Raw genomic sequence first — 12116 nt, 5'->3', positions numbered from 1 at the left:
ATATGCACTAAGGAACTGGGCGTAGTTTCTATGCACTCTGCACAGCATGGTAAGAAACTAGGGTGGTTAAAAAAACAACACAAAACTAATCTGCCTAGAGAGCTGGAGTTGCTGTTAAGCTGACCTAGATTCCCACTGTCATCACAGAAGCACTTCACATGACACAGGCACATCCCCAGCCACGTTCCAGGGCTCTCCCCAACACCAACAGTCAATGCTGCCCACCTAAGGATGCCTTTGGTGCTTATGAACTGCCCCCCATCCTGCTCCAGAAGGCAGATATCAGGGAATGATGGCAAGAACATCCTCAAGCAGTGGGATGAGGTTACCCCAAAGCAATGAACAAACAGCACACAGGCACAAATTCAGATAACAAGAGCATCATCTACCAGCAAACAGAAGGGGCCATTTGCAGAACTCCTCCTACTCACGTCTTCTAACTTCACAACCTGAGTCCACATGTGGACAAGGACGGCAAAGAGGCAAGGAATGGATAACCCAAGTCACATTTATATACTAAGTAACTTAGGAAGCAAATTCAGAATAAATAAATAAGCACACACCAAGCGACAGCTACTCATCTCAATGACAGTAGTTTAGAAATTCATTATAACAAAACCCCATCAGATGACCAAACACATCACCAAGCAACATAGAATGTTAGTCCTGTGTGTTCATATGACAGATGCTCCTCTATACCAGTGCTTCAGCTCTGTTTATACATAATACTTAAACTACATGAAGAAAGTTTTCCTCCCAGCCCAATTTCTGTTGAGCCCTCCTGAGCCATAACCCCAGCTCTCAAGACGAACATCACTAATACTGCAGGTGTTCTGCGATGGAAGCTGCCAGGCAGCCTTGTCTGCAAACAGAAAAGCAGCAACAAGCAGTTTCTCATGCTTGATCCGATTACTCTGATCTCCCTTTTGATGCTGCAGACTCAAGAGTCGTATTTCTATCACTGAATGAGGGGTGGGCAGGGGAGGAGGGGAGCATCACTTTGCTGCCTGACATTTCTTTCCTCCTTGTCATGCTCCCAGGGAGGCACATACACTGCAGGCAGAGGGAGCAGGATGTAGCACTCAGCGATGCAGGTTGGTGGGTTGACAGCTGGACTTGGTGGTCTTAGGTGTCTTTTCCAATCTATGATTCTCTGTGCCCACTCCCTGCAGCGCTGCGGTGATGGCATTCCGATTGCATGTAGGAGCTGTGGCCCCATGGGGAGATCCCATCTACCTCCAGCACTGCGTTTCTGCATCAAGTTTGGACACAGCCAAGGTCCAAGCTGTCACGTTTTGGATTAGTGCTGGAGTACATCTCGTATAAGGAAGAAAGCCACTTGAGTCCACCTGGGAGGAGATCAGCTTGTGGCGCTGGCTGATAGCTCAGGGAACATAATAACGCTCCCATTCTGCAGGCAGACCTTTGAAGAGATTATAAATCAGATCCAACCGCTTGCAAACACCGCTAAAAAAAGGACACAGCCAGATTAAAAGAGGTTCCTTCCCAGCTGTAACCTGAACCCACAGCTCTGTATAGCTGGGAGCTGTAACCAGAGGAGCATCCCAGCCCTGCAGCATCCCGGCTCCCTGCTCTTCTCCCTGGTCCTGGCAGAGAGCAAGTTCTGAACACAATTACTTCCAAACACAGAAGCACGACAAGAGAGACATTCCAGTTAAGCTACAGCCCTCAGAGGTTTAATATTTCGGAGCAGAGATGTGCTTAAATATCATTGTTATCCTATATACCACCATCTTAATGGGGTCTCAATTGTTCTCAGAGCTCCACCTTGAGAATTCAGTGGGGTCAGGTGTTACCGCTTGAGTTTTTAAACTACAGAAGAGTGTAATCAATTCCAACCTGAATCTATCGTTAGAAATACTCTAATTAATCTGCAGTTAGAAGCTGTGAGCGCAGCCCAGCTGGACTACAAAGAATCATAGGATGGCTTGGGTTGGAAGGGACCCTGAAAGGCCGCCCAGTGCCGCTCCGTGCAGTGCACAGGGACACCCACAGCTCCAGCAGTTCTCAGAGCCCCGTCCAGCCTGACCTTGGCTGTGTGCAGGGACGGGGCACCACCGCCTCTCTGAGCATCTCCATAGCTTGCAAACCACGCATGGAGCACCCAGATGCATGGCTGGAGCTGGCAACGGAGCCCAGCCCAGCTGGGAGCATCACACCCTGCAGTAAAACAGCCCTATTTCCCTTACTGCATTTTTGATGGAAGCTTCATGGTGTTTTTCTTCAGCACTGCCTGCCACACATGCAGAAATAGCCTCCTGCACTGCCTAGAAGCTGAGTACACCAAAGCTTCCACGCTGGACAGCTTCAAAGAGTTCGGCGGTGGAGCTCCCATTACCCACAACAGCAGCTGCTAGCTGCAGCGTGCAATTACATCGCCAGCAAAGTGATTGATGAAACTTAAACAAGTACATACCACTCCTAATTACAGCATTCCAGCGAGGGTCTCTCCTTCATTACAGGTTTCCAAACAGAGTCTCTTTATTTAATGCTCGTGGTTGCACACAGCACTAGAGAGGAGCAGACAGAATTCCCCAGAGAAACCAACGCAACGCTCTGCACACATCCCATTTCTCAGCAAAGACACAGATTACACGTCCAGCTCTGCAACTCCTATGCAGAAGTATTTACCTCCTGGCTGTGCTCCAGCTGCAGTGGGCTGCAGACTTACAGCTTGTGTTGCTTGTAAAGCTTCTGAAAGCTGCTAAAAACCCCTTGAACTATGCATAGTAAATGCACCTCTTGGATAAGCAGAGCTCCTGCATTCAAGAAAAGAATATTGCTAAATAATAATAATACAAATTGCTAAACTCCTTTTTAAAACTATGATAATAACCCCTAGCCAAGCTAGGACTAAACAGCCCCAAAAAATGTGCCCAAAGGTAACATCAGAAAGGTATTTGGTAAAGTATGTTTTCAAGCAAACCCCTCATTAGGAGCATGTAAAGACCAGAGCAAACCCTTGGCCCCGACATACACGGGGTTACAGAGCAGACACACTTACAGAGCTTTCCTTACACACCCAGCACGGAACGCAAACAAAGCAATCAGCAAAGCAACATCAACAAACAGCACCTGATAAAAGCGGGTGTCTGCAGGAGGAACGCGGCTCCTTCTGACCTCAGGTGTAACCCAGCACACTGCAACGACCAGCAGAGCCCAACACAGACACTGCCATGGAGCTGAAGGAGCAGAGAGCTGCCCCAGCTCGGAGCAGAGCTGCCTCTCCTCCTCCCATCCCTGGGAACCACAGGAGCTCCTTGGCATGGGCTCCCCAGCCAGATTGTTGCGCTTATCAACCTGTGCCCAACTGCCTACATGCAAGACAAATGAGCCCAAGCTGCAATCCAGATGGATTACTTTATTTACCAGCCCCATCCTTGCCATATTCCCCGAGTGTTTGCATTCCACGCAGAACACAACCAGAACGTCGGTGTGTTTTCCAAGGCAGAACCCAGCCAAGTCTCGGCGAAACCGCTGCAGATTGGAAAGCTTGTCCTGCTCACTTACACATTCACTCTGTATTTCCAAAGGAGATCAGTCCAGCACAGCCTCACGGGATCCCCCACCATATCCGAGGTCTTTCCCTGGCCTACTATATGTGATGCTGATAGATAGCCCAGCATACAGCTGGGACACACCTTGTCCTTGGCTGTGTCCATGCATCCACCCAGCACTACGACTGGCTTTAGCAGCACAGCAGCACCCCATTCCTCTCAATGCCTCCTGCAGCTCCTCCTGGGAAGTTCTCTTAGCTGCTGTGCTGTGTGGTCACACACCACTGTGTTGTTCCACCCCAGCATCAGCTGAAATCCTTCCTCAGCTCTCTTCCCACTTCACGGGGGCGTCATGAAGTTTAATTAACTGTAAAGCATCGAGATAAGACCAGAAAAAGGTGCCACAGAAACACAAAGTTTAAGCTTAGAATGGAGATGAATCAGAGCCCCAGCACTGCTTACTGCCATCCCCTTCAGCCCTGCTTACACAGTGACTGCAGCACAGACAGACCCTGCGGGGCTGGGAGCAACGCCGCAATCACTGCCTGGCACTCATTGCCACCCAGGGCAATAGGGGGAAATAGAAGGAAAAAAAAGAAAACCCAACATAATAAAGAAGCCATCAGTGTTAAGGAAGTTTTGTTTAAAACGCATCAATGCGAAGCTTGTAGGATTTGATCCTTTAACTCAAGACAGAGCACTCAAATCACAAGGGACTTGTATCGTACCCACATCACCGCCATCTCAGTTCACACCGGGTGATGCTTCTCCCTATCAGACAACACCAAGTGTACAGGTCAGGCACCAGCACCGTAACTGCAGCATCACACCCTGCTTTTCTTCCTTCTCAGCTGTTGGCATCACTTCAACAATCTCACCGGGGTTATTACGGCCGTTAGGTAACAGGAGGTGGCTACCGGAGCAGCACCTGAGCCTTTAGTTAAAAGCGAACCCTATAAATGAATCGGAACACAAGGGAAGGAGCCGAGAGGCACACAGCAAAACAAAGAACGAGCACAGCCCGCTTGCAACGGGGCTGTGTGTTAATTCAGGCTGCAGGGAGCTCCCCGGGTCGCACCGCCAGACGATGCGCTCCGCAATGAGCTGGAAGGAAAGGGAATGGGGGGAGAGAAACAACCTGAACACGAAACGCCTTAACAGCGCTGGGGATGAGTGTTCCCCCACCACCCTCAGCGGGGTTCGGAGACCCCCATCAGCACTCCCGACAGCAAAAAAGAACAGGGTATGAAGGAAGGAAAGTGACGAGCGCTGTTGGGTTTCCCCGTTCCGAGGACACCCGATGGCAGCTCGGGGACGCACCGACGGGACGGCCCCGAATCGCATCACCCCGACGGCCACTGGGGAGGACGGGGTGAAGCGTGCAAGACACACGCATGAATAAAGCTCTTTGTTCGCCAGAGCTGCCCGCTCCTTTCTCTTCCCCCCCCCCCCCCCCCCTTTTGGTATCAGCGAAATTCAACAGATTGCTCAATGGCCCCCTTGTTCCTCCCAAACTTGCAGGGCCAACAACGCGAGCTCCTCTCGTCTCACCAAGCCGCTAAAGGAAGCCCTTGTGCGTCTCCAGTGACACACTGCAAATATAAAGTGGCATTAACGAGGGATATTCTATCAAAGCCATCAGACGCGGGTGGCGGTCCCTCCTGCGGCTGTTCGGCTCAGTGCAGGGCGATGCAACAATAGCGGGCGGCACGGAACGGCACGGAGCGCTCCGCCGGGCTCCCACCCGTTACCAACCACCCCCCAGACCCCAAGTATTTAACACGGTTCATTCCCTGCCGTGGATTTACCCCGCAGCACACACAAGCTTCTCCCATAAGAAACCATTGGAAGCTTCCATATAAGCGCTCGGAAGTTGCACTCCGCTGCCAACAGGTCCGACGGCGGGGGTAACCAACCCCCATCAACACACACACATATATATATATAGATAGATAGATAGATACACACACACCGGCCGGACACGCGGACAACACCGAGCGACCGCTACCATGGACACCGCGACCCGGCCTCAAACCGACCCCACACCCACCCTACAGCCCACGAGGCGCCCCCTACGGGCTGGGCAAGGCAAAGCCTTACCTCTAGGGATGATGGAGGCGGCGGAGAGGAGCAGGAGGAGCAACGGGAGAAGAGCCGGAGCGCCGCCGCCGTTCGCAACGGGGCCGCCGTGCTGGGAGCGAGCCGCCATCTCCAGCACCTGCTTCGCTCTGCCCGCCGCGCCGGCACCTAGCGACCGAGCCGCGGTAATGAGATGCTCGACGTCACTTTGCTCTTAGCCACGCCCCCCTGCTTTTGGGGCGGGGGGAGATGGGTTGGGGAGGGGTTGTTGTAGCCGGGGTGGGTTTTATAGAGGGTGGTCTTAAGGGAAGCTCCGCCCCGGTGCTACAGCCCACCGATCGTGGCCGCTGGGGGCGGTGAGGAGTCGGGGCTGCGGTTGTATTTACATCGAGGCGATGAACTGACCTGCTCGTTTCTTTTTAAACAGCACCGAGATACGAGAATTGTTCTCTCCGCCTTAATAAATGGGGATTCTTCTCCATCTAGAAGCAGGAGGGAGCACTCTTTCCCCCCACCCCCCTCCCCCAGCAGCATCCTGACCCCGCATGGACGTCAGTACCTGTGACATTATTAATTAGGTTATCCCACGTGAGCCCGAGGCAGGTGAGGCACCAGCTTAACCTCATCATCCCATCCTCCTCCGAGCCCCAGATTGGAAATGCTCAGAGCCAACACAGTGCAGGTGGGAGATCTTCCCCCCACCACCATCCCCGTGGCTGCCCTGTTTCTCTCTGTGCCCCCCATCCATCCCTGCAACATCTCACCCTATAGGCACAGCAAAGATCTCCTTCCTTCCTGCCCCAACAGTGTCACAGACACACGCTTCCAACCCACCGCACTCATCACAATTATGTAACTAAGCCAAATTTATCCCCGGTTTATCTTGGGCCACGATGTTAAATTCCCTCCTCTCCAAAGGACTTTAGTGCTGGTAAACAACTTGGGCTTGAGAGACCGTACGGAGCGGCTGCCTTTGCCTCTGTGTCATTAGGCACCAGATTATCCTGTTTGTCTATTTTAATTACACGTTTCCGACCGTTTTGTACAGTATTGTGAGCTGTGACCTACTGCTGCTCCAACACCAAATGGGGGAAGACAACCCATATCAAACAAAAAAGGCTTTAAATTACTATAAGTATTCATAGGGATGCGGAACGATCAGTAGTAAGAAACACAATTAGCATAATAAATACCATTATTGCAACAGCTAAAACAAACCCTGACTGATTATCTGCTGCTAAATGACCAGGATAATTGCAGAATGCCAATTGCAAGCCCTGAACTCTAGGAAATGACTCCTGTAACCTGTGCAGACTGAAGGGGACTCAGGAGGTTCTAAGCCTGGCTGTGTTCCTGCTGGAAACATCTTATTTCATTCCATTATGCATCAAGTTTAATTTCAAGAGGAAAGTGATTTCCTCTGTCCTGGAAGCTTAGCCTCAGATTATTTGTCACAGTGTGTTTAGCAGTTATGATATTGAAGCGTGAGCCCCATTGGCAGTGATTGAAAGCTGTATTAAATCAGCGATGGCTCAAGTTATAGGCAGGCCGAGACAGCGGCTGGCTCAGAGAGGAGCGGTGGCAGGAGCAGGGGAAAGGGAGGGGAGAGAAAGGTCTGATGAAGGCTGACCTGACCCACAACTGTAGCTGATATAATTGTTGGCATTACATGACAAGGTTGCTCCCGAAGTGACACATCCCACTGACAAGCAGCCACTCATTGCTGAGACTCACAGTGACCCAGCTCTCATGGGAAGCAACCAGGAGGCACAGAGTGATGGAGAAACCACTCTGCTCCTGCTCTGGGAGCAGGGCTGTGCCCTTGGCAGCCCTCAGAGTCCTAAGCAATGCTGGGCAGTGGGGAGAAGCACCCAGCACCCATCTGCACAGCCCCTGAGTAATAGGACACAGACCCCAAACTGAAGATATAGAGACACACATATGGGAAATAACACTTCCCAGCCCTGGATCTGCTCCATAGGGGTTACAAACAATATCATGCAGGGACCCTTTGTGGGCCACTTGTGGCCATCCTTCAGACTCATCACCCTGCCCCCCTCCACAGCTTAGCACATCTCAAAGACCAGATGGTGTTTTTGCATGTTAAAACCGATAATCAATTGTTTGTTCATTCGGTTTTTCCAGTCAGGAGCAGAAATAAAAATGACAATTGCAATCTGTGGCGTGTACTGCTAGAGAAAGAGCCTGTTACAATCTGAAAGATCAATGCAGTGGAAGAGCAATACAGGAGTATAGCAGCAAAGGGACTGTTGCAAATGGAATAGCCTTAGAAAAGTGCTCACCTGGCCCTGAAGATCTTAGCTCACAGAAGGGACTCCACAAAGAAAGGATCTCAACCAAAGATCCTTCCTTAGTAGGGGTCAGCCCTTCATTGAGGTCAGCTCCACCCCTTCCAGTCATTCAGGGGAATTGCCTTCACCTGTGCTACCAGGGCTGACTCTGTCCTTCCCCCAGGTGTTCAGTCAGTGCTGCTGCTGTTGGGAATTGGGTTAGAAGGTGCAACTTCACCTGACTTCCAGCCCAAGAACCTGGTGTTAATTACACCCATCTCAGACACCACCATGATCAGTTATTTGGTTTGATGATCACTCTCTGGCCAAAATGTCTTTCCATCTCATCCTTTCGCTTTGCCAATCACTCACTGTATGAATCTAAGAAGGGAAAAAGATGATAACCTAAAAAAGCCCAAGTTTTCTGCTCTAGAAAACGGAGATAATGCACAATGTGTTTAACTTCTGCAGGTACTGTGGGACTTTCCATTCTTACACAGCTCTTTGAGTCTCAGATTAAAGGTGCTATAGAGACTGAGAGACCAAAAAGATTTCTCTACAAATGGCAGTGTTTGTTCACTCCATATATTCTGTCAAGAGAAATAAAACAGTTGTCGGTCTTGTGAAAAGCGCCGGCTCTGAAATGTTCAAAGAACTGCATGGAATTTTAGCCACACAATTCACATTAAAGCCGGCATGGGGCTAAATCCTGTGTACCTCTTTGAAAGTTTAGGAGTTTGTCAAAAGGAATCCAGGGAAGGAATAATCAAGTTATAGCATTTCGGATTTAGCTGCTCCTAGTAAGGAAGTGCCACGTGCTTCCTTGGCTGAGCTCCCTGCATATGGTCCTGCATGTGGGGAGGAATAACTGCATGGGTTAATATAGGTTGGGGGTTGACCTGCTGGAGAGGAGCTGTGCAGAGAAGAACCTGGGTGTCCCAGTGGCCAACAGGTTGGCCATGTGCAGCACTGTGCCCTGGAGGCCAAGAAGGACAGTGATATCCCTGAGTGCATTAAAAGGATTGTGACCAGCAGGGCAAGGGATGTGATCCTATCCCTCTGCTGTGCCCCTTTAAGGCCACATCTGGAAACACAGTGTCCAGTTCTGATACCTACAGGGAGCTGAGTTGTTGGGGCCAGGTTCTTTTTTGTGGTATACAACAACAAGACACAGGACAATGGGTAGAAACTGGGGAGTTCCATGTGAACACAACAAAGAGCTTCTTTACTGTCAGAGTGATGGAGCACTGGAACAGAGAGATGGGGGAACCTTCTTCTCTGGAGATACTCAAGACCCCTGTGACCTATTGCTGGGAGCAGCTTTAGCAGGGACTGGACTCAATGGTCTCCAGGGGTCCCCTCCAGCCCCTATAATGCTGTGATTCTGCCACCCCAGCACTCACAGCAGCAGCCAATATGGCCCCATGCACTGCTTGTGGGAGGGCTGGAGAGCCTTGCCTTATTGCAGGGAAGGGAACAGCAGCACCACTTCTGCTAACGTCTAGTCAGAGGCTCAGCTTGCAGTATCATGCACACCCTGCATCTTTCTGGGCAGCTTACATATGTCTCTGTATTGAAAAGACAGCACATTTCAACACGGCTCAGAAACCACCAGTGCCAGCCCAATCAAGGAAAGCATCATTTATACAGCGGTGTCGTGTGCTGACTTTGATTCCCTGGTGACAAACACTGCGGGGACACAAAGACCCCTCGCACTCACTGGGAGCAATAATGCAGTCATTGTGAAGCGTGTTTGCTCAGCCCTCATTGCAGATAGGATATTTGCCTTTAGAATGGGCAACTTTTTCTTCGACACCTATAGAGACAATTTGCTTTGTCTCCACCCTGTGTGTGGGGGCTGTTTTTAAACCATCATTTTCATTTCCAGGCCTGGAAGATGAAATTTAATTATTATTATATTTTTATAAGCCATGAATGTGACAATAAAACAAAACAAACCCCCCCCTCAATAAAGAAAAGGGCTTTTGATTTTGGAGAAATCCTATTGAGGATCTGAAAGGCTGTCATCAGTGCAGCATCAGTCTTCATTATCTGATTCTTTTTTCAATTGGCAGAGCTTTACAGAGAACACCGCTCTTTCAACACGATGATAAAGGGGTGTTTGAAATAAACACAGAGAGTCCCCAGCCGGCGAGTACCTTGGATTGCTACGGACCGTGACTTAATGCTGCCTCCTATGAACTCCTCCTTTTCATCTTGTAATAAAAAAAAAAAAAGGCAACCCGATGGGACTTTTATTTTTTGCTTGGCTAAAACCTTTGTGAAGGAAAAGAAAACAACGCCAAAAAAAACCAACAAAAAACACCAATCACAAAACCCAAAACCCTGAGGAACAACAGCCACCGAAAGTGGGAAAGTTCTCTCTTGCATCTGTTTACATCAGGCTGTCCAAAAGCTGCATGTTATGCCACCGGTTGATGATGAGCAGCTATTCTGCTGTCAGCTCCGTTGCTCTGCTGCTGTCCTGTGCTTGGAGCAACACGAATGGCTCTCCTGCAGCATGCCATAGCCCTGCCCTGCACGCAGCTGTTGCTGCCCTGAGGGGCTGCCATCAAAGAAGGGGTTACCGAGGGCAGGCTGCTCTGTTTTCATGAATTTACAATCGCTTTGGCAACCCAGAGAGAGCCTGGAAGGGTGAACGGTGGCTTTCATGGCAGGGATCTGCCATCCGCTGCAGATTGCCCTGTCGCTGATGGATGCAGGCAGGAAATGAAGCGGCAGCCCAGGGCAGCTGTTGCACACCGTAGGAAAAACTGAGTACAGATCAGAGGAAGGATGGCAAAACAGAAGAGCCCATCCCAGGTGCCCTGCAGCGCTCCTGGTGCCAGGTTCACACCCAGCTATGGGGATGGGATCTGCACCGTGTTCCCACCAAGGTCTGCTCAAGCATACATGTTTTCCAACAGACATCATCTGCAACACAAACTCCTCAGTCAGAGCTCACCGCTGTCACCGAAAACAAACATGATGGAGGCAGACAAAAGGAAAACCAGCCCTTGATGCACAGCACCAAGCAAACCCAGCACCTGGATGCTCCTGCAGTGCAAACATGGAGCTCTGTGCCAACACCTGATTGCTGCCCACATGGAGACGTACCTGGCTCTGGCCAGCAGCACAGCAGCAAGCAGCCATGCATCATCCACTGTGACTGCATTACTGAATGCCCGACCCGATGCGTGCACAAAGCACTGATCGGTTTTCTATCATCTCCAATAATTATAAGCGGGAAGGTTGAGCTCCCAAGCCTGCTGAAGCAAGATGAAATGTTTTCAGATGGTTTTAAAGAAGCCAGATGATTCCCCAGTGTAACGATGAAGCACAGAACATCCAGTCAGTCTGGCTCCCCCACCGCTCTAACCTTTTTACAGTGGGATAATATGGAATAAGCTATAATTTAGACATTTTTTATATATAAAATACATGGATACAATAGAGATAAAGGGACAAATTGCTTTATAGTCTTGCGTCATCTTCTCTGCAGATGAGTCTAATGCACCCTCGCCATAAAACTCAGGAACTGTGCCCTCCACGTGTTGTTGTGACAAATTTCAAATCAAGAGGGTGCTTGAATTGGATTTATTACAATTGGGAGACGAGAAATTGTAATCTTTATGAGCCAATGACACAGAGCCTTTTAATAAGAGAATGAAGTATCATTTGAAATGTAAAGCAAATTAGATTACCGGGGTCAAATCCTTCTACGGAGACATCATGTCTCTTGCATTTGACATCCTCTTTTCAGGTTCCACATTAGCATCTAAGTGTTTTTTAAATACATTTAATATGCTTATAGAAGGAAAGTGCCTGCAAAAGTCAAGACGTAGAGATCGTGGGGATGGGGACAGCAGGAAGCCATCAAAATAAGTGCTGGGGGGAGGCAGGGGTCTGTCTGGCACTGCTGGGATTGTGTTACGTGCAGCTGCAAATAGAGCCCCTTTGATCACATCCGAGGCTGCATCTCCTCTGCAGTGAGATGCCTGCTGGGTGTTGGCTGCCTCACCCCGGTACCCCAAAACCTGGATGGGGTGGCACAGTGTTGGAGCACAACCTGCTGGGCAATGCTGCCTGCGTTTGTTATGGCAACACTGCAAACACGCAGAGGCAGAGCAGAAGCAGCACTTCCCTAAACCAGTGTGGCAAAGAGAGTATCATACAGCCTGGAAACCAGCAAATCCAGTAAGATCATCCACTCCAGCTACATTGTTGG

The 12116-nt window shown here is 49.9% G+C and overlaps 1 protein-coding gene across 11 annotated transcripts in view; it reads right to left on the bottom strand.

Moving 5' to 3' along the window:
- Positions 1-12116, bottom strand: part of CADM1 (cell adhesion molecule 1) — a 188592-nt gene that overhangs the window by 140145 nt on the left and 36331 nt on the right. For 8 of the 11 annotated variants that reach the window (XM_015884134.3, XM_085526010.1, XM_015884139.3 and 5 more), the window contains exon 1: positions 5619-5748. The exons of the other annotated variants lie outside the window; for them this stretch is intronic. In XM_015884134.3, coding sequence (XP_015739620.1) covers positions 5619-5727 — 109 coding nt within the window. In that variant the 5' untranslated portion in view covers positions 5728-5748. Of the gene's footprint in view, positions 1-5618; positions 5749-12116 lie in introns of those variants that run through there. 11 annotated transcript variants of the gene reach the window in all.

The sequence above is a fragment of the Coturnix japonica genome, chromosome 34 (genome assembly GCF_054131305.1).
Source record: "Coturnix japonica strain WE chromosome 34, WE-NBRP24, whole genome shotgun sequence".
Classification (NCBI taxonomy): Eukaryota; Metazoa; Chordata; class Aves; order Galliformes; family Phasianidae; genus Coturnix; species Coturnix japonica.
This window is presented reverse-complemented; position numbering and strand designations above follow the sequence as displayed.